The sequence below is a fragment of the Pygocentrus nattereri genome, chromosome 8 (assembly GCF_015220715.1).
Source record: "Pygocentrus nattereri isolate fPygNat1 chromosome 8, fPygNat1.pri, whole genome shotgun sequence".
Classification (NCBI taxonomy): domain Eukaryota; kingdom Metazoa; phylum Chordata; class Actinopteri; order Characiformes; family Serrasalmidae; genus Pygocentrus; species Pygocentrus nattereri.
The window spans coordinates 1,116,743-1,135,292 of NC_051218.1; the positions used below are offsets into that span (position 1 = coordinate 1,116,743).

Sequence of the window (18,550 nt, forward strand, 5' to 3'; positions counted from 1 at the left end):
CTGGAGATCATTTCCTTGCTTGCTTGAGAATATCACAAACACTGGACCACCAGGCGCCTCAGTGCTCCTACATCAATCTAGCCATTAAACACTTGGCTCTGCATTGGTTTAACTCTCAAAGATCAACCAAGACAATACTCAGTTATTGGTTAGACTGTTTACACTTTGCAGCTTCTGCAATACGCAGGACGAAATCATGGTACTGATTAAAAATCACGTTATGCTAATAATCTTTTACCGTTTACGGGCGAGAACCAATCCTTCACAGATTTGGTTCAAGAAGCTGTCATCACTGCTCGTCTTTACTGTGCTTTACACAGACTGTGGGGGCAGTCGTGGGCTGGAGGTCAGGGAACCAGCCTCATGACAGGAAGGTCGCCGGTTCAATCTCCAGAGCCGACACCTTGCTCTCCTTGAGCAAGACACCTAACCCTAACCCCCAACTGCTCCCCGGGCGCTGTGGATAGGGCTGCCCACCGCTCCGGGCAAGTGTGCTCACTGCCCCCTAGTGTGTGTAGTGTGTGTGTGTGTGTGTGTGTGTGTGTGTGTGTGTGTGTGTGTGTGTGTGTGTGTGTGCTCACTAGAGTGTATGTGGTGTTTCACTTCACGGATGAGTTAAATGCAGAGGTGAAATTTCCCCGTTGTGGGACTAATAAGGGTCACTTAATCTTAATCTACTACAACACCAGTGAAGCACTGCACCTCTGGAAGAGCGTACTACATAATCAACCAAGTCACCTTCAGTTAGCGCCAATGTATTAACAGAAGAAGTGGAGTGGCCAGTATGGCAACATTTATCTTCATGATCAATTCCTTCAAATTAACAATATGCGAAAAGTGCCATCAGTACACCTGTACTTTGCTTAAGTGTCTAAGTATTTATTTATTTATTTTTTTAAACACAGCATTTCTGCTTTTATTTTTATTTTTTGTCCATTCCAACTCAAACATCAAATAACCAAAAATAAATGAACAAATAAAACAAAATCGCAAAAGTATTATGATATAATATTTCTGCCATATCACCCAATCAAAACAGACTTGGGAGCAGCTAAGCACCAGCTCAGCAGAGGTCTAAGAACTTACCTGTCGACGTAAGGCACAGCTAGGTGCGTTCTCCTCAAACTTGGCCAGAAGCTGGGTTGCCATGGAGCGCACCTTATTCTCCTTCTGTTCCAGCCCTTCCCCTGCAGTTAAGGCACCCTGACTGGAGAGCTTCAATAGAGACGAGAAGAGCAGTTATCAGCCTGTAGATGAGAGGCAACAGACAGCACACCTGATTTCTAAGAGAGAGGCTCTGCTTAAAACGCACCTCTTCTGCGTAGTTGCTGCCTTTTCTTCTTTTCTTGTTTGGGTCATTGTCTTCTAACTTCTTATCATCCTTTGAATGAAGAGTAATGATACATAGACCTTGTAGTTACATGAGAAATATAATGATAACTTGTGAAGAAATTGCTGGTTCATGTACTGGATTGCTTTACAAATAATCACACACAAAAGGACAGATAAAGAAGAACACGAGGAGGAGGAGGAGGAGGAGGAGGAGGCAGCGATGTGAGGTTCATTAAGAAAAATAGAAGGAGAAAGGCTACCTTTGGAACCCGCTTTCTGGGCACGGATATGTTCATTAAGTTGTAAACAGAGTTGGCGCTCTTTGACGAATAGTCCTCACTGTTTTCGTCTTTTTCTCTTGCCACTCCTGCAAGCCAAGAACATAAGTCTGTTGGCTGGAGAGACTGGTGTAGGACATCCATAAATCATGCAAACTCCCAGTTTAGCTGTGCCATAATAAGGGATGGACGTCCGAGATGACCAGTTATGCACTCAGGACTGTACACTGTGAAAAAGTAATAAATCATTGCACTGAAGAAACAGAAATACAGTTTAGAAATACTTCTAGCGAAAGATGACGATTGTAAATCCTACTCAAGTCTTTGTTGCAATACATTCCTCACCAATTTGTTTATTCTGACCAGTGGAGTGACCTCAGAACAGATTTTTCACCTTTGAGTGGAGACCAAATGTATATTTACATTTACGGCATTTAGCAGACACTCGTATCCAGAGAAACTCACAATTCGATCATTTTACACAGAGAGGCCAAGGTGGTGTTGGGTGTCTTGCCCAAGGACTCATATTGGTATAGTGTAGGGTACGTGCCCTGGTGGGGGACTGAACCCTGGTCTACAGTGTAGAAGGCAGAGGTGTTAACCACTACATCATACACTGTCCGGTCCGGTCCGGTCCAGTCTGGTCTGTCTAATCTATCTATCTATTTCAAAGCATGGAAGCCGTCACATCTTAAAAACAAAAGGTGAGAATTTAAGGTACGCTGTTATCTATGACATCTAACGTTTCTAAGCAACATGTAACTCTATCCCATCTTCCAGCCAAAAAACCAAATCAGATACCTCTCATGACTGAACACAGAATGGCACACACACTATATGGACAAAAGAACTGGGACACACCTCTTAATCACTGAATTCAGGCATTTCATTCAGTCCCACTGCCACGGGTGCATAAAATCAAGCGCCTAGCCATGCAGTGTGCCTTAAACATTTGTGACCATCTCCATATTAATGCCTGTGGATTTAGAATGGGGGGTCATAAAAGCTCCTGTAGGTGTAATGTGTAGGTGTCCCACTACTTGTGTCTTCACCTCAGGACATAAAGTATGTAGTAAACGGGTCAATTGTGAAGTCCTACTTGTTTTTGAATAACAGCTCGACTGTCACTGCTGATGAAAATATCAGAGCATCTCAGTGGCAGGTGAATGACTGAGTAAAACCTTGAAACGCTTACTGTTAACTTGTTGGCCCGGCGGGGAATAATGATTTTATTGTGAGCTTTCAGGCAGTGTTATGAAATGACTTAATAATGTAAGACTATAGAGACGTGTATAGGAATTCTTCAGACTACAGAGACCAATAGGAATGCTAAGGAATGCTTTACCTAAAGCTTTTTTTTATTGCTAAAATGAAAGCATTAAAAATGGGCTCATTGGATTAACACCACCTCAATCCGCTCTCTGATCAGTGACATGCACTCCTCGAGAGGAGAGCTGTGGTCTACAGAGAGCTCAACAGCAGTTTACCTGGGGCAGGCAAAGATGAGTTGCGGAACATTTCGTAGAATTTAGAGAGGTAGAGCACCATGACCAGCTTGTCCGGCTCCTGTACTGCCGCCATCTCCTTCCCTGTGATGAGAGGTTGGATACCAAACGCCCGCTCAGCTACCTCAAAGGCCAACTGGTTGTTCCTAGCACAGTCCGCCTCATTTAGAGAGTCAAAGTCACTAAGGGGAGAGAGAGAAATACAATATCAATCAATCATTCAATCAATCAATCAAAGCAACCTTTATTTTGACTCGGAAGTACATTGAGGGCAACCCTCATTTTAAATGTAGCCGAGCATTTACAAAAACAGGGACTGACATGACAAAGAAAATAATAACTACATTTAATCATTTTAAATTAAAAGAAAATTTAAAATAACAGTGAATAAAAGATAAAAATAGATAAAAATAAAACTTGAGGTTTAAATGATAGATGAAGATCAAAAGAAGATAAGAGCTTAATAAAGTAATACAATAATACAAATTAAAAAGTAATGATGCAAAACTATTAAAAATAAAATGAGAGAAAATAAATAAATAAAAAAGAAATAAAGAACTAAGAGAAGAACTAAAACAAAAAATAAAAGTTAAAAATAAATAAGATTAAGTAAAACAGGTACAGGCTGTCTGAAGGACAATATGGAAGAGGGAGTGAGGGAGTGAGTGAGTGAGTGAGTGAGTGAGTGAGTGAGTGAGTGAGGGAGTGAGGGAGTGAGGGAGTGAGGGAGTGAGTGAGGGAGTGAGTGAGTGAGGGAGTGAGGGAGTGAGGGAGTGAGGGAGGGAGGGAGGGAGGGAGGGAGGGAGGGAGTGAGGGAGGTATCAGCAAATTACATTCATGACTCCAAGGTCCTTTTCCAGTTGTAATGGAAGTAACATTCCAATGTTCACGCAAAGTGGGCAAAGCTAAGGAGAAAAATCTGACAAAGCTGCCAAATCTGAGGAAAAGTCTTCTACCATAGGTTATGCGGCGGACTCAAGAAAGAAAGTATCTTGGGAACCTTTCTGCATGCATAGAAACCACGTTGCATTACCCTGTTATGAAAAACAAAGATCAGGACCTCAATCTCATCAAACTAAACACTTCAGGATCTGACAGACGAGTCACACCAAGCTGCTGCATCTTAACCAGCCTGTATGTGTGGATCTGATTCAGTCGTGTCCACAATTACTCATAAATACAAGCAATTCCAGCACTTCCTCTGAGCGCTGTGTTCAAGTGCTGGAGAAGATGCTTAGAGTCACATCTCCCTGCCATCATCAGAACTGACATCATTACCAGCAGTAACGCACACACACACACACACACACACACACACACACGAAATCAGGAGAGGAGACAGGATTTACAGCAGCAATAGAGCAGAGAGTGTGAGCCATGCTGAGGTAGGTGCTGAATGATCAGACGTTAAAGTTTTCCAGAACATTCGTGGGTGTGTATGTTTACATTTATGCAGTATCCACAGCAACGTACGTGTCTGAAACGATTCTCCTGTTAACTGATTATACTGTCTTCTGTTTCTCAGACACTGAGATGTTTTATTGCATGGCCGAATATCAACCACCAAAGAAAGGATGTGAATTCACTCCACGGTGTTTATTTTCAAACAAACAACTTGTGACGTTAGTCTAGAGGCAACATCTGTGATTACATGCGTGAGAGCAGTGAGACGATGGGCAAGATAACAGATCACTGGTGCTTTGTGTCTAAGGTTTATTTGAGAATAACATGCTTATGTGCTGTCTGTGTGAGTGTGTGTGTGTGTGTGTACAGACTAGCCAGTATTTTACTGCTGTCCTACCTCTAACTACTGTAATACACTAAGCATGCTGCAAACACTGTGCATTGAGCTCATGTTATATGAATATGTATAATATCATTTATATTTCTAACCTTTCCACCTGTTTGTGCTCCAAACATGACCAGGAACTGGCCAATTTATTCCGATTTAGGCCGATCTGTGTTGCAGCTGTATGATGTAAATAGTGTGAGTCTGAATGCTGCTGCATTCTACAAACACCTATATATAAAATTTACATTTACCTAAACCATAATATTATATTAAGACATCAGACTTGCTGTGCTAAACAGCCAGTGGCCTCTTACTGCAAATCTGCTCTATTTGATGCTCGTTATTTAAATAGTCAACTGATTTTTATTTACTTATTTATTTATTTTAGCTAATCAAAAACACTGGAAATGTGCTAGTGTGTCTGTATTCATTTGTTCAACACGATGGGAGTTTCGGGTATTCCAAAAAAAAGGAGAGGAGCTATCCTACAGGAGGAATAAAACTGCCCTCACCGTGTAAAGTGGTTAATTTTTTAAAACTGAGGGTAAAACTTAAGCTGTGAATGTATTTTTTTCCTACACACACACACACACACACACACACACACACACACACACACACATATATATGGGTAATCCCAGGTCCTATTGTACATTGTACAAAAAGTAGTGTGTCTGTGTGTGCGACTCTCACATGAGGTCAGGGCGCTGGCGGTGGATGAGGGCACACAGGGCCAGGCCGCTCTTCCAAGACGTGGTGAGGTCAGTGACATCCACTCCTCGGTAGCCCTGCGTCTGCTTCTGACACCACAGCAGCAACCGGCTCGGCCGCACCTCCGACTCTGAGACACCACAATACAGGCACTTTGAACACTCGACCAGCTGCTTCAGTGCGGCTCACTTCACTCAGAGATACAACCAAGCGCGTCAGTTTGTATTTAAAAGTTCTATTCAATTTAAACGATCAGTCGGTCTAGAGGCTTCATATTTAAGACCGCTCCTTAAGGTTCAGGTGTGATGAGAACATGGTAAAACTGGGACAGCACCGACTTTGGATGAAACTGTCCGACCCTGCGTCATAATACAAGCCCCATGGGTGGGCTAAGGGTGTGAAACTGTGATAAGCCATTGTTTTTTTTTTCTGCTGCTGTCCAAGTGAAGCACGCTGCCACGCACACAATTAGACTCCGGTAAGGATCAAGTAACTGATCTGAAATAGCCAGCAGCTCCATCAACACAAGCAAACGAGGAGAAGACATGAGGTGAATGCAGCCAGAGACTTCAGTTCGGCTCTTCTGGGATAGGACACGAATGTCAGCGATGAGAGACGTGCAGTGCTGGGGGGGCATCTGAGGATGGCCACTGATAATAAGCAGGATCACTGCAGAACCACAGCATAGAAGAAGATCAGGGATCCACTATACAACAAAGGTCAGTCAGCATACTGGAATCATATCAACAGTTAATGCCCTGTACTAGTGGTCACCAACACTCCTCCTGGAGACCTAATTTCCTGCAGAGTTCAGGTCCAACCTGCCTTTAACATACCCCCCCGACCCCCACCCCCTCTTCCAACTAACACTAAAGCATCGGATCCAGCAAGTCTAACCATTTGAGTATAGCATGCAGTTCACCTCATGTGTCAACCACAAGATCAGGCCTGCAACACAATCCTATCTGGCTCGCTGCACTACAGTCCCCAGCATGCATTGCAACATAATGCATGCTCCGACTCTCCTACCAAAGCAACAATCTATGGGACAACGGTTAGACCTCACCACTCTACCCAGTTCCACACCAGTCATATCAACAAACAAGGAACCGCAGTTTAGCCAATACGAACACTTAACGTGAGCTCAGCAGCTCAGAAACTGAGCACGAGTCTTAACGAGCTTGCAGGTGTCTAGTTTAACCATACAGGAAGCTTCTGGGGACAAATTTTTAATATTTCAAGGTCTACTGTACTTGAAAACGACGTTTTGTACATTCTGAATAAACAATGGTCGTTGGGTTTATAGCAAAATGTTAATTAAACTAAAATAAAACATTTTTTTTTATTTAGTTTCTGGCCCACATTTGTTTAGATTTTTTAATATGGCCCTTTAGCGGTTGAGTTGGACACCCCTGCACAACACGATCAACTTCCAAAATTTGGTATAATGTTTGGTTAAAAAAATGAAAAAATAAAAACATCAACATTCATATTTGAATCAGTCAAGTTCTGCTTCTCAGCAGAATCAGGGGCTGAATGAAGGACACCACTAGACTGAGGCTAGTTTTCTGGATTTGTTTCATTAAACTACATAAAGAGGCGGCAGCTCACCTCTTCTGGTGATATTGACAGACCTACGTGTGGGTCCACCACGCTCCACTGAACATGAGCTCTGCTCTCCGTTAATGTACAGATGTCGAACCTGACGGAGGGATTCAAACACAAACAGGAAGACGGTTGGAAAGAAAGAGAAACGATGAAATATGGCTGTGACAAAACGGTAAAATCTCGTAATATAAACGTGAAACTGTGAGGTTTACTAATCGGTGGCTATACCTGGTGTGGTCGGACACAGCTGGAGTTGAGGTTGGGGTAACGGGTTGCTGGGTCTATGGTGTACTGCTCGAAGTTCTTCATGATGTTTTCTGCTGTGGTTTGGGGCAGCAGTCTGTAAATACTTTCCCTGTGGATTAGAACAGAAGGACTAGCTATGGCCCAGCGGTCAAAGTACTTCTTATGAATTAAGAGGGTTATGGGTCACATCACAGATCTTCTAAGAAATCCTTGGGTTTATGATAGATTTGTTAATTTAAAGATCAGAACTACAACATAAATTACAAAAAAAATTCCCTTTGTCTTCTCTTGGGAAAGCTAAACACAGTTTGTAAGCCAGTAAAGTTACTATTTTAAAAGACAATCTGTTTTCACCACAAATGATAGTCAGGGGGTTTATTCTGACCTCTCAGACAGGATCTCCAGAGGCTCTTTGCCCTGAGCCCAACCCTGCACCATCCACGCTGTGTCAAATGCAGCCAGGAAGCCCCGAGCACATCCTGTTCCCATGGGCCAAAAGGGCTGAGAAACAGGCAACACAGCATTTTAACGTTTCCTTATGTTTAATGAGTAAATCTCTCTTTAAACAGGAGACTAAACAAGGGAATCAGTGTAAAACTGCGAATGTGAATTATATACACACTTCATAAGGGATACAAGCATCAGTTTCAGGTTTCATGCTCTATCTATACAAGTTCCATAAGGGGGACTTCAAAGGGCGTGAAGAAGCTACCACCAGATCAAACTGACAAAGAGTCATCTGACAAGGAAAGGAATTTAATCTTTTCCTGCTCAGATGCCGAACACAAAGAAGCACGTTATGAACCCAGCTTTGAACCCGTGCTGTGTGCTAGAATTTAAACATTACAACCTCTGCCTTCTACTCTGTAGACTAGGGTTCAATCCCCCACCAGGGTAAGCCCCCTACACTACACCAGTAAGAGTCCTTGGGCAAGACTCCTAACATCACCTTGGCCTACCTGTGTAAAATGATCCAATTGTAAGTCGCTCTGGATAAGAGCGTCAGCCAAATGCTGTAAATACAACAGGAGACACTAAACTGCACTTGTGTTTTGAGTACTGTGTATCAATGAAACCTCCCTGTACCCCAGCAGACACTCCGCATAGGTACGAGCAGCTAGTTACCATTATTTCTTTTATGGGGGGGGGTCCCACTTGATTTCTAAGGATACAGCAGCTTCATAAGATACAACTTCATTGTAAACAATTCAGGCCACAACTTTATTGCCACAGATGACAACTACCTGGAATTCTTTCTTACAAAGCCATGTGAAAGTGAACATAAGAGATCAATTAAACTACCCAATATTACACAAACACATGAGTAACTAGAAGGAAAAGCTTGTTAGGCCATTTCTAAGGTATCCCAGGTGGTTGCCAACATTTTTCAAGGCCTTTGCTTTGATACCCCAGGTGCTTGCCAGGGTGTTGCTTGACTGTGGCTGTTTTTCCTGGTGCATGCAATGCACAAGACATTGTCTGGGCCCTGCCGTTATACCTGGTGGTTGCTACAGCATTGCCATGTCATCCCAGGTGGTTGCTATGAGTCTGCATGTAATGTCTGAAGGTCACTGTGAGTGACGTCCTTTGAGATCTCATTTGTGGTGGTTAGGAAATTATTTCATAACTAATGAAATATGTAACAGAAGTCCAAGTATCTGGATCCATTCATGAGGGAAAAAAAAAAAAAAAAAACCCTCTTTCTAGATTTCTAAAGATGCAGCAACTGTCCTGAACATTCGACCATTAATTTCCTCTAGGGAGGAAAAAAGGTTTGATGGTGTTTTTGAGACCAGCTGCACTTGCAGTCAATCACACGGTCACTGTACAGGCTCTATGACTGCAAAGTTTCATAGCTCTAGGTTAAAAGCCGTGAAGACCGAACAATAAAGTGAAGCAAACAAACAAATAAACTCTGTCAAGTCAAGTTAATAAGCTTATTATAAATGTAAAGAGTTTGGAGGCAAAGAATGCAAACGTACAGATAAAAACCAAACAAACAAACAAACAAACAAACATGCTACTCTATTGGTGACCTACACACTTCCAAAGACAGCAGCATTTCAACCAACCTCCAGCAGACTGTCTCCAACCAGAGCCACCAGCAGCTGACGGCTGCTCTTCTCTCTGATCAGCGCTGCGTTTTCTGAGGCGTACATGCAGGTGAAGTCAAACATGGCGACGTCGGGCTGCCCGTAGTGGTTGATGGCATAGTCCAGCGAGGGCAGCTGGTAATTGGTGCCAAAGTCGGCGGCCTCACGAGCATAAGAGAGCAGAGCCTCCTGGTTCACGTTGTCACTGTGAAGGAGTCGTTCTGTCTCTATGTAATCCTGAAACAGGAGCAGCACAGCGCGGTTCACCCACACCAATTCCACTGTTAAGGTCTAAACCTAGGACTGGTGATATCCCCAGTGGTGCAAACGAGGCCGTAAGCCATGAAGGCTAAGGGTTAACTGATGCAAGACAGGCTTGAGACTTTAGATTTTTGTTTAGACAGCGTACAAGTAAAATAACGTACGTTAAATAACTAAAACACGCAAATAATAAACAAAAAAGGTTTGTAAGAAATGTAAAGAGGTAACACTTCCTTCAATGGACATGACGCTCTCATAAAACCTGTAAGCTTTACTGCTAATAAAATCATCCCAGCCATACCACCCATGTTTCTAAAATAATCATTTAATCTAACTTTAATCTTAATCCAACTGAACGAAGCAGCTCAAGGCTTTCTGTCTAAGCTCTGGAGTAATGATGGACTTCCTAATAGCGTTTCATTTAACAGTAAGACTCCCTCACTACCCACTAATCCGTTCTGAGAACAAACACCCTGGAGAGAAACCCACTGACTCAATTTTCCATGCTCAAGTGTGAGTGACGTCTCTCTCTGAGGGGAGTCCAATAAAACGTGGCCTCAGCTGCCACTGTGCACCACCTGGAAAGAGCTGGACCGCTACTGAAGGAAAATGTAATCCCCCTCTTTACCTAGCAACACTTTTCCGCATTACTCTCCCATGCATGTCATCTCCACAATAGCCCAAGGGCATTAACGGCACTCCATCCTTCGCTCAAAGATTCATAAGAGTGATGTGAAAGTGAAGACATCCCACTACTTACATGAATGATGACACCCTTGTCCAACAAACTCTGTTTCTTTGCAGTCATGACGAAATAGTGTGTGTTGTCCTTATAATACACAATGTTCTCCAAATCAATCCCTGTTAGAAATAAATAAATATAAATAAAAATAGGCCCATAGCGAGTTCATTTGTGCTCATGTGCTTGAACTAAATAACAGTTTTGTCCCATATTCTTTTTTCCTTGTATTTTATTCTCTTGAACTCGTGTACTTATGACGTTTGTGTGGTTTAGTACCAAAAACGATTCACTGATTCTTACACAACCATTTCCCAACCTCTCTGTATCCTTTTGAACTAAATAGGCTGCTTTCATTGCTGCGTCTTTAAGGCTGATGTGCAAATATGCTCTGCTCTGATTGGCTGCCCTGTTAGGTTTCTAAAAGCAGTCGGAGCTGAAACACTAACATGAACGGGCTAAACCGCTGTAGGCTGAAAAGGCGGATGAATAAATGTGCTGGTTTTTGTGACTTCACAAAAATAAATTCAGAACAGGCTGATTTTGCTGCTTAGGACTGTATGGAGTGTGAACGGTACTTTGGAAACTTGACAACTTATTTTATCCCCCCTTCAGAAAAGCAAAGAAAGCTGGGCTTCTAGGACACGGGCCCTTTAACAAAGCGCTGTCAGTTGGCTGTGTGATCACACAGACACACACAGAGCAGCTGTCTTATTAGCTTTGATGTGCATAAGGGTTATAAATTACATAAACACAAGGTGTAAATATACATTCATAATACTGTGGTAGGAATACTGTGATCTTAACACAGTACACACTTTAGCACTGGACAATTTCCCCATCTAATTACTACTTGTGTGCCAGCCCTATAATAACAAGCTATTTCTTAAGTCTTTGTTATTATGAAGGTGTTGCCCCATTTGACTTCCAGGTTTAGCTGAATACATGTAAACATGTAAAACCAGGGAGAACGGGAGCCTGTTCGGAAATGCCCATGGTTCGGATAATCTGTATACACTCATTAATCTGTTGACTGCAAAAAGTAACTATTAAGGCACTTTTAAAATAAAATTGGAATATTTCTCAAATTCAATAAAAAAGTACACGTGAATATAAAAAATGACCACACGACTATTTAAAGCTACCTTAGCTATTTCACTCCGAGTTTTGGGGAAATACTGTTACCAACCACAGAACATGTAGTTGCTGACCATTAATAAACAATAAGCAATAATTTCCTGACTCTGCTATAATTATAGTTCATGAATGTATAAAAATACTTGCTAATATCTACCAGCAACTTTATTGTCTGCACAGAAGGCAGCCTGAGATTGAACACTATTCCCTGAGACTCCTGCATTCAGCTCTTGGAAGTACTGGGCGTAATGCAACACCAATAATGTTTGCAATGCAAATCTGCAAACTCAGGAATCGCAGCAATTTGCCATGTGTGCAGTGAATCTGAGACTCACACAAGCTGCATACAGTACATATGACCAATGGCCTTTAATTATTAAGAGTATTACTGACCAGCAACAAACACTTTCAAGAGCAAGCGCAAAATGTTATGAGGTGCGAAATATATGCAATTTATTTTAAACGTTTCAAACCATTTTCACATGCATGTAAATTAAATCAGTGAGCAAACGAATGGTTAAAGTCAGATTAGGTTGGCCCTCCAGCCAAACTGAAAAATTGAACTACAACTGATGTAAACATGCCTACTCTGCTCTTCCAGCACCACCTCAACAATGTCTAGGTTTTCCGCAGAGAAGAAAACAGTAAGGCTGACGGATGCAAAGAAACACTGCTGAAAACTACATAACACTATTAATTAATCATTAGTGCTGGTTTTAGGCTGCCAATTTAAAATGAGAAGATCGACAATGGCACAAATTCTTTGCTGGATCACACTCCATAAAATGAGAGCTCACCTGTCTCCTCCTTCAGCTCCAGGAAGAACTTCTGGTTAAAGATGAAGGCCACCCCACTAATCTCTTCTACTTTAGCCTCCGCTGTTGTGTTACGGTTCACAAAGTTGGCTGTGATGGCAATAGCCAGCTTACCTCGGAACTCTTTTCTCCTAAAGCCTAGAGCAAACAAACAAACAAACAAACAAACAAAAACAAACAAACAAAACAGTTAATTAACATGTTAATTAAACTATACACTCGCTGGCCAATTTATTAGGTACATGTTCAGTTGCTCGTTAACACAAATAGCTGATCAGCCAATCACACGGCCGCAACTCACTGCATTTAGGCCTGTAGAGGTGGTCAAGACGACTTGCTGAAGTGCAGACCGAGCATCAGAACGGGGAAGAAAGGGGATTTAAGGGGCTTTGAACGTGGCGTGGTTGTTGGTGCCAGACGGGCTGGTCTGAGTATTTCAGAAACTGCTGATCTGCTGGGATTTTCACACACAACCATCTCTAGGGTTTACAGAGAACGGCCCGAAAAAGAGGAAACATCCAGTGAGCGGTCAGTTGTGTGGACGAAAATGCCTTGTTGATGTGAGAGGTCAGAGGAGAATGGGCAGACTGGTTCCAGATGATAGAAAGGCAGCAGGAACTCAAATAACCAACCAGAATCTCTGAGGAACGTTTCCAACACCTTGTTGAAAGTCTGACATGAAGAATTAAAGCAGTTCTGAAGGGAAAAGGGGGTCCTAATATAGTGGCTGGTGAGTGTATATCACTGCTTTAGGAAGAAAAAGTTGCCGTTTTTGACCCAATATGAAATTGCCTGTTGTCCTTTACATTGTTTGTACATTTCAATCCCAAATTTTGTCTCGAAATGACTTGGAAAAAAGTCCGGTTCCATTGACTTACATTAAAAGTAAAGTATTTTTTTTCCTTCGCCTGTAAAGTTATATTTTATAGATACAAGGTTTTCTTCCAACAACAACAACAACATGTATTAAGTAAAAGAGTATTAACACAATGCTCCTATACCTAATGAGGCATTTCTTATTTTCTTTAAAATCGTTATTTCAACCATTCACGTGAACGCATTTTTATAAATTAGAGTTTTAAACCTGCTCAACTTCTCTAATAACAGCAAGGCACGGCGGTAAGACAAGATCAGCAGGAGCATAATAAGACTGTCATTTGGAGCACATGTCCGAAGTTCCGTGAGTGGGCAATAACACCCCAGTGACACCTGCACTAATGAGCTGTTCCCTCAGTAATCAAGCCAAGCAATCTTTGAACTTTCTAGAGTGAATGATAAAACCATGCTCATCTCCTTTAATGGTCACAATCATACACACAGCAGTCACTGCCAACCTCTGTGCCTCAGCCACACGAGTTTCCTTTAACGTAAATCTTTAATGACTGCACATCCACTGTCCAACACGGGGGGTAAGAGCCATTAGTATAATCTACTGCAATAAAGCCAGGCTTGCTAGAACATTTGCCTTTTAAGGGCATGTTTATAGAGCACTAAGTTTGAAATGTTCTAGTAAATTAACATTACATTAAATTACCGTCATTACTAGGAATCATTATATTAATAAAGAGCCATTTTGGATATGACAACCTCCCATGTGCACCGAATTCACTTGATTTAAATTCTAATAATTTCCACATAAATATGTACACTCACCGGTCACTTTATTAGGTGTTCAGTTGCTTGTTAACACAAATAGCTACTCAGCCAATCACACGGCCGCAGCTCACTGCATTCAGGCATGTAGAGGTGGTCAAGACGACTTGCTGAAGTGCAGACCGAGCATCAGAACGGGGAAGAAAGGGGATTTGAACGTGGCGTGGTTGTTGGTGCCAGACGGGCTGGTCTGAGTATTTCAGAAACTGCTGATCTGCTGGGATTTTCACGCTCAACCATGTCTAGGGTTTACAGAGAACGGTCCGAAAAAGAGGAAATATCCAGTGAGCGGTCAGTTGTGTGGACAAAAATGCCTTGTTGATGTGAGAGGTCAGAGGAGAATGGGCAGACTGGTTCCAGATGATAGAAAGACAACAGGAACTCAAATAACCACTTGTTACAACCAAGGAATGCAGAATAGCATCTCACATCGAACCTTGAAGAAGATGAGCTACAGCAGCAGAAGACCTCACCGGGTGCCACTCCTGTCAGCTAAAAACAGGAAACTGAAACTGCAATTCACACAGGCTGGAAAAAACGCTGCCTGGTCTGATGAGTCTCGATTTCAGCTGCGACATTCAGATGGTCGAGTCAGAATTTGGCATAAACAGCATGAAAGCATCCATCCTGCGTTGCATCAGCAGTTCAGGCTGGTGGTGGTGGTGGTGTGGTGGTGGGGGGGGATACTTTCTTGGCACACTTTGGGCCCCTTAGTACCAATTGAGCATCGCTTAAATGCTGCAGCCTCCCTGAGTATTGTTGCTGACCATGTCCATCCCTGTATGACCACAGTGTACCCATCTTCTGATGGCTACTTCCAGCAGGATAATGCACCATGTCACAAAGCTCATATCATCTCAAACTGGTTTCTTGAACATGACAATGAGTTCACTGCACTCCAGTGGCCTCCACAGTCACCAGATCTCAACCCAATAGAGCACCTCTGGGATGTGGTGGAACGGGAGATTCGGGGGAATCCAACTTTTAATTAGCACCTAATAAAGTGGCCAGTGAGTGTATATTACATAGTTATTGCCAAAACCACATAACCCAAAAGATAGTTATGTTAATGCAATACACTGCATTCATGCCAAAATGATGTATACATTCAAAACCAGTCAATTCAATTCAGCACTTTTTTCAGCGTGGGCTCTAACTGGCCCCACTCGGGCCAAAGGTTTCTCGGGTGAAAGACAGACAAGCTCAGGCTGAATTAATGGAAAGCATATCTGTGTCAACAGGAAGCACTAGACAAGCTGAAAGGAGCACCATGCTGGCTGGGACAGGGCTGGCAGACACACTTCCTAACGCAGACAAAGAGCTGCGAGGGGGTTTGACAGTCAAATATGGGACAGACTGTTTGGATGAGTCCGAGACGGTAGGTCATCCCTCCTTACTGGGTGGAGAGTAAGAGTTTTAATGCTTCATCGAGCTAAAGCACAGAAAAAACCTCCTCGCCGAGGATGCCCCGATCATTTTCATATCCCGATTCAACTTTCTTTACAGCCAAACTTCAGATGGAGGATTTTTATGGCCCATTTGTATCAGCCCTGATTTTTATTAGTCTTTATTTTAAACCTGAAGCTCAGACCAACATATAAAAACACACGGACACATTTCCAATGTTTACAGCTTTCTTTTATTAGGAAAGGATTTTAAGAATAGTACCTAAAATAAAATGATGAAGAGAAAGAAATTCACTCCATCACTGCTGTCATATCAAAATCTCATTTTCTGTTTTATTTATTTACTTATTACCATTTGAAAACAGCAGCTGTGTGATTATCTCATGATGAATGAACAGAAAAGGTCCAACACTGCACCAATTTATTAATTCATTTATATAATAATATATATAATAATTTATTATAACGAGGAATTTTTTTCTCCTCCTATGCGAACACCATTATGGAGACACCGGTTTCATGACACATCCGTATGTTTCTGTTCAGTCTTGCATGGTCTTGTTTAGGCACCTCTTGCCTGTTCAGCATTTTCCGCTCCTCTGGTGCAGATTAATTTTGGCCACGGGCTCAAGAGGAGACAAAGGGCCGCAGCTGAACTTCCAGGAAAGACGTTTAACGTTCCTGAATTGAGAAACGGCCACACATGCTATAATTTGACAAGTGGAGCAAACGCTTCTCCAGCAAACACTGAAATGCTGAAGTACACAATCTCCTCTTTGTAGTTCCTGGAACTGTAATTACCCTGGAATACTCCTCAGACAGGAAAATCATCTATGACCAGCTCCATTTCTAGCTCAGGAGGAAATACGCATTTGGAACGGGAGGGTTTAGTTTATTTAGGAACATCCTTAAATAAATCTTCTGCATGTACAGCTGGGACCAGTTCATTCACCAAAGGGCCACTTCCTGTCTTTTTTCAACATACAGGGCTAATACGACAGGGAACAATAGATATATCTAGGTTAAAATGTCCGGTTCTGACACACTGACCAATACAACTGACTAAATACGCAGAACCAAGCTGAGGTGTGTACTGTGATGAGATAAAGAATGGAGTGTGCTGGCCTTACTCCCAAAATTCATCTAGACTGTTATATTTAATAAGCTGGAGAGGCTCATAGAGACCTAATCACAACCGAAGGGACTGGTAGATATCAGAGCTGCAGGATGCTGACCTTTGTGGTGGTCAGTTAAAGCAACAAGCCAGTCAAAATCATACATTACAGTGACTTATCAACCACAATGTCACAAGAGCATCAGCGTACTACATTTGGAAAATGGTGACTCATAATATAATATATATGATAAACATAAGTTATTTATTTATTTATAATTAAAAATTTAGATAAACGTCTCTTCCACCCTTGCGTAGCTTGTGAACACTAGGCTGGCAAGCAACATCACAGTCAAATATTCCATTAACAGCACAACGGTTGGTGCATTAATCCAGAATTAAACTGATGGGTGAAGTCACGTGTACATGAAGTAGCTTTGATCGTGACTCAGCCAATCAGATATCAGAACCGGCTGTTGACATCAAAACGCATTTTCAGTCACTGGTTCGTGTTTGGATTTCACTTGACTGATGAAAAGCCAAGGCAGGACGCTTTCTGAATGGGTTACGATCGGATCAGTTAAACCACGTTCAGAGGCGGTTAATTACAGATCACGTTCATCTCAAGTGTAAAAGGAATATGTTTACAGTACCAACATACAATTACACAGAACTGCGTCTACACAGTGCTGACCAGCAGGTGGGTGGATAAACAAGGAACGCAAGATGGAGGATACACAAGGCTGGAGTTACAGGCACACCATGTGCCTTCTAGCACTCTGGGCCAATGAAAGCATCCAAGCCAAGTTTGTCTATTCGTATAACAAGAGGAAAAGTTAACAGAAGTAAGTAAATGATACTTTTTAAACCCCCAAACGAGGAAATTCCACCTCCGCATTTAACCCATCTGTGACGTGACACACACACACACACACACACACACACACACTTGCCCGGAGCGGTGGGCAGCCCTATCCACGGCGCCCGGGGAGCAGTTGGGGGTTAGGTGTCTTGCTCAAGGACACCTCAGTCATGGACTGTTGGCTCTGGGGATCGAACCGGCGACCTTCTGGTCACAGGGCCAGTTCCCTGACCTCCAGCCCACGACTGCCCCACGTAAAGCGTGAATGTAATGAATGTTGTGAATGTGAATGTTGGTGCATTTTATTTTTTATTTATTTATTTATTTTTTTACACACATAAAAGTCCAATCAGATGTCATTTGGTCACACTGGGGACGCATTTTGGTGAGAAGTGTACCCGAATATGATCGGGACATGAAGCACGTTAATGCAAGGTGTAAACAGCCTCTGTAGGTTTTACAACACATTTTCTGTTGTTGGCGTCTTACTGAAAACATATAGCTCACCATCTAGTGTGCTTCTCCGTCCATCTGCTCCTATTAACACATCGAACTCGTAGTCGGAGATGGGGTGACCAGCAGGGCGGATTTCTGCCCTCCACCCAAGCCCTGCATTAAACAGATTAAACAGAAGAACAGTGCATAACAGAAGAGCAAAGAGCAACAAAAACTCACATTATATTTACACAGATCTGCGATACGCAGCACATGGAACACGTAATGGACAGCACGGGAAGCTCAAAGGGAACGTTCGCTACCACAGCAGCATCAGATTACTGGAAAATACAGGCTTGGAACCCCACCGGTGTGCATCACCTTTGTAATGTGGCATAAGCTGGACAGGCTTCCACTGTTGAGAGCTGCATAGCTAAAGAGGTGCTTTATGGACCCTGACGGCCCTCAGTTTATATATAGAGTGGAGCTGAAAGCTTATCATTTGTACAATGTGCAAGCAGTGAGTGGCAATGACGCTAAAGAGCAACGGAAACCTTCTCGGT

General features: G+C 42.5%; 1 protein-coding gene across 7 annotated transcripts in view; it reads right to left on the reverse strand.

Moving 5' to 3' along the window:
• The window catches only part of mical2b (microtubule associated monooxygenase, calponin and LIM domain containing 2b), an 87,540-nt gene that overhangs the window by 45,754 nt on the left and 23,236 nt on the right, over window positions 1-18,550 (reverse strand). For all 7 annotated transcript variants that reach the window (XM_037540322.1, XM_037540321.1, XM_037540320.1 and 4 more), the window contains exons 5-16: window positions 18,060-18,161; window positions 12,500-12,655; window positions 10,587-10,687; window positions 9,545-9,802; window positions 7,858-7,973; window positions 7,455-7,581; window positions 7,230-7,320; window positions 5,601-5,748; window positions 3,098-3,297; window positions 1,593-1,699; window positions 1,313-1,381; window positions 1,087-1,215 (exon numbers count right to left, since the gene is read on the reverse strand). In XM_037540322.1, coding sequence (XP_037396219.1) covers window positions 1,087-1,215; window positions 1,313-1,381; window positions 1,593-1,699; window positions 3,098-3,297; window positions 5,601-5,748; window positions 7,230-7,320; window positions 7,455-7,581; window positions 7,858-7,973; window positions 9,545-9,802; window positions 10,587-10,687; window positions 12,500-12,655; window positions 18,060-18,161 — 1,604 coding nt within the window. The remainder of the gene's footprint in view (window positions 1-1,086; window positions 1,216-1,312; window positions 1,382-1,592; window positions 1,700-3,097; window positions 3,298-5,600; window positions 5,749-7,229; window positions 7,321-7,454; window positions 7,582-7,857; window positions 7,974-9,544; window positions 9,803-10,586; window positions 10,688-12,499; window positions 12,656-18,059; window positions 18,162-18,550) is intronic.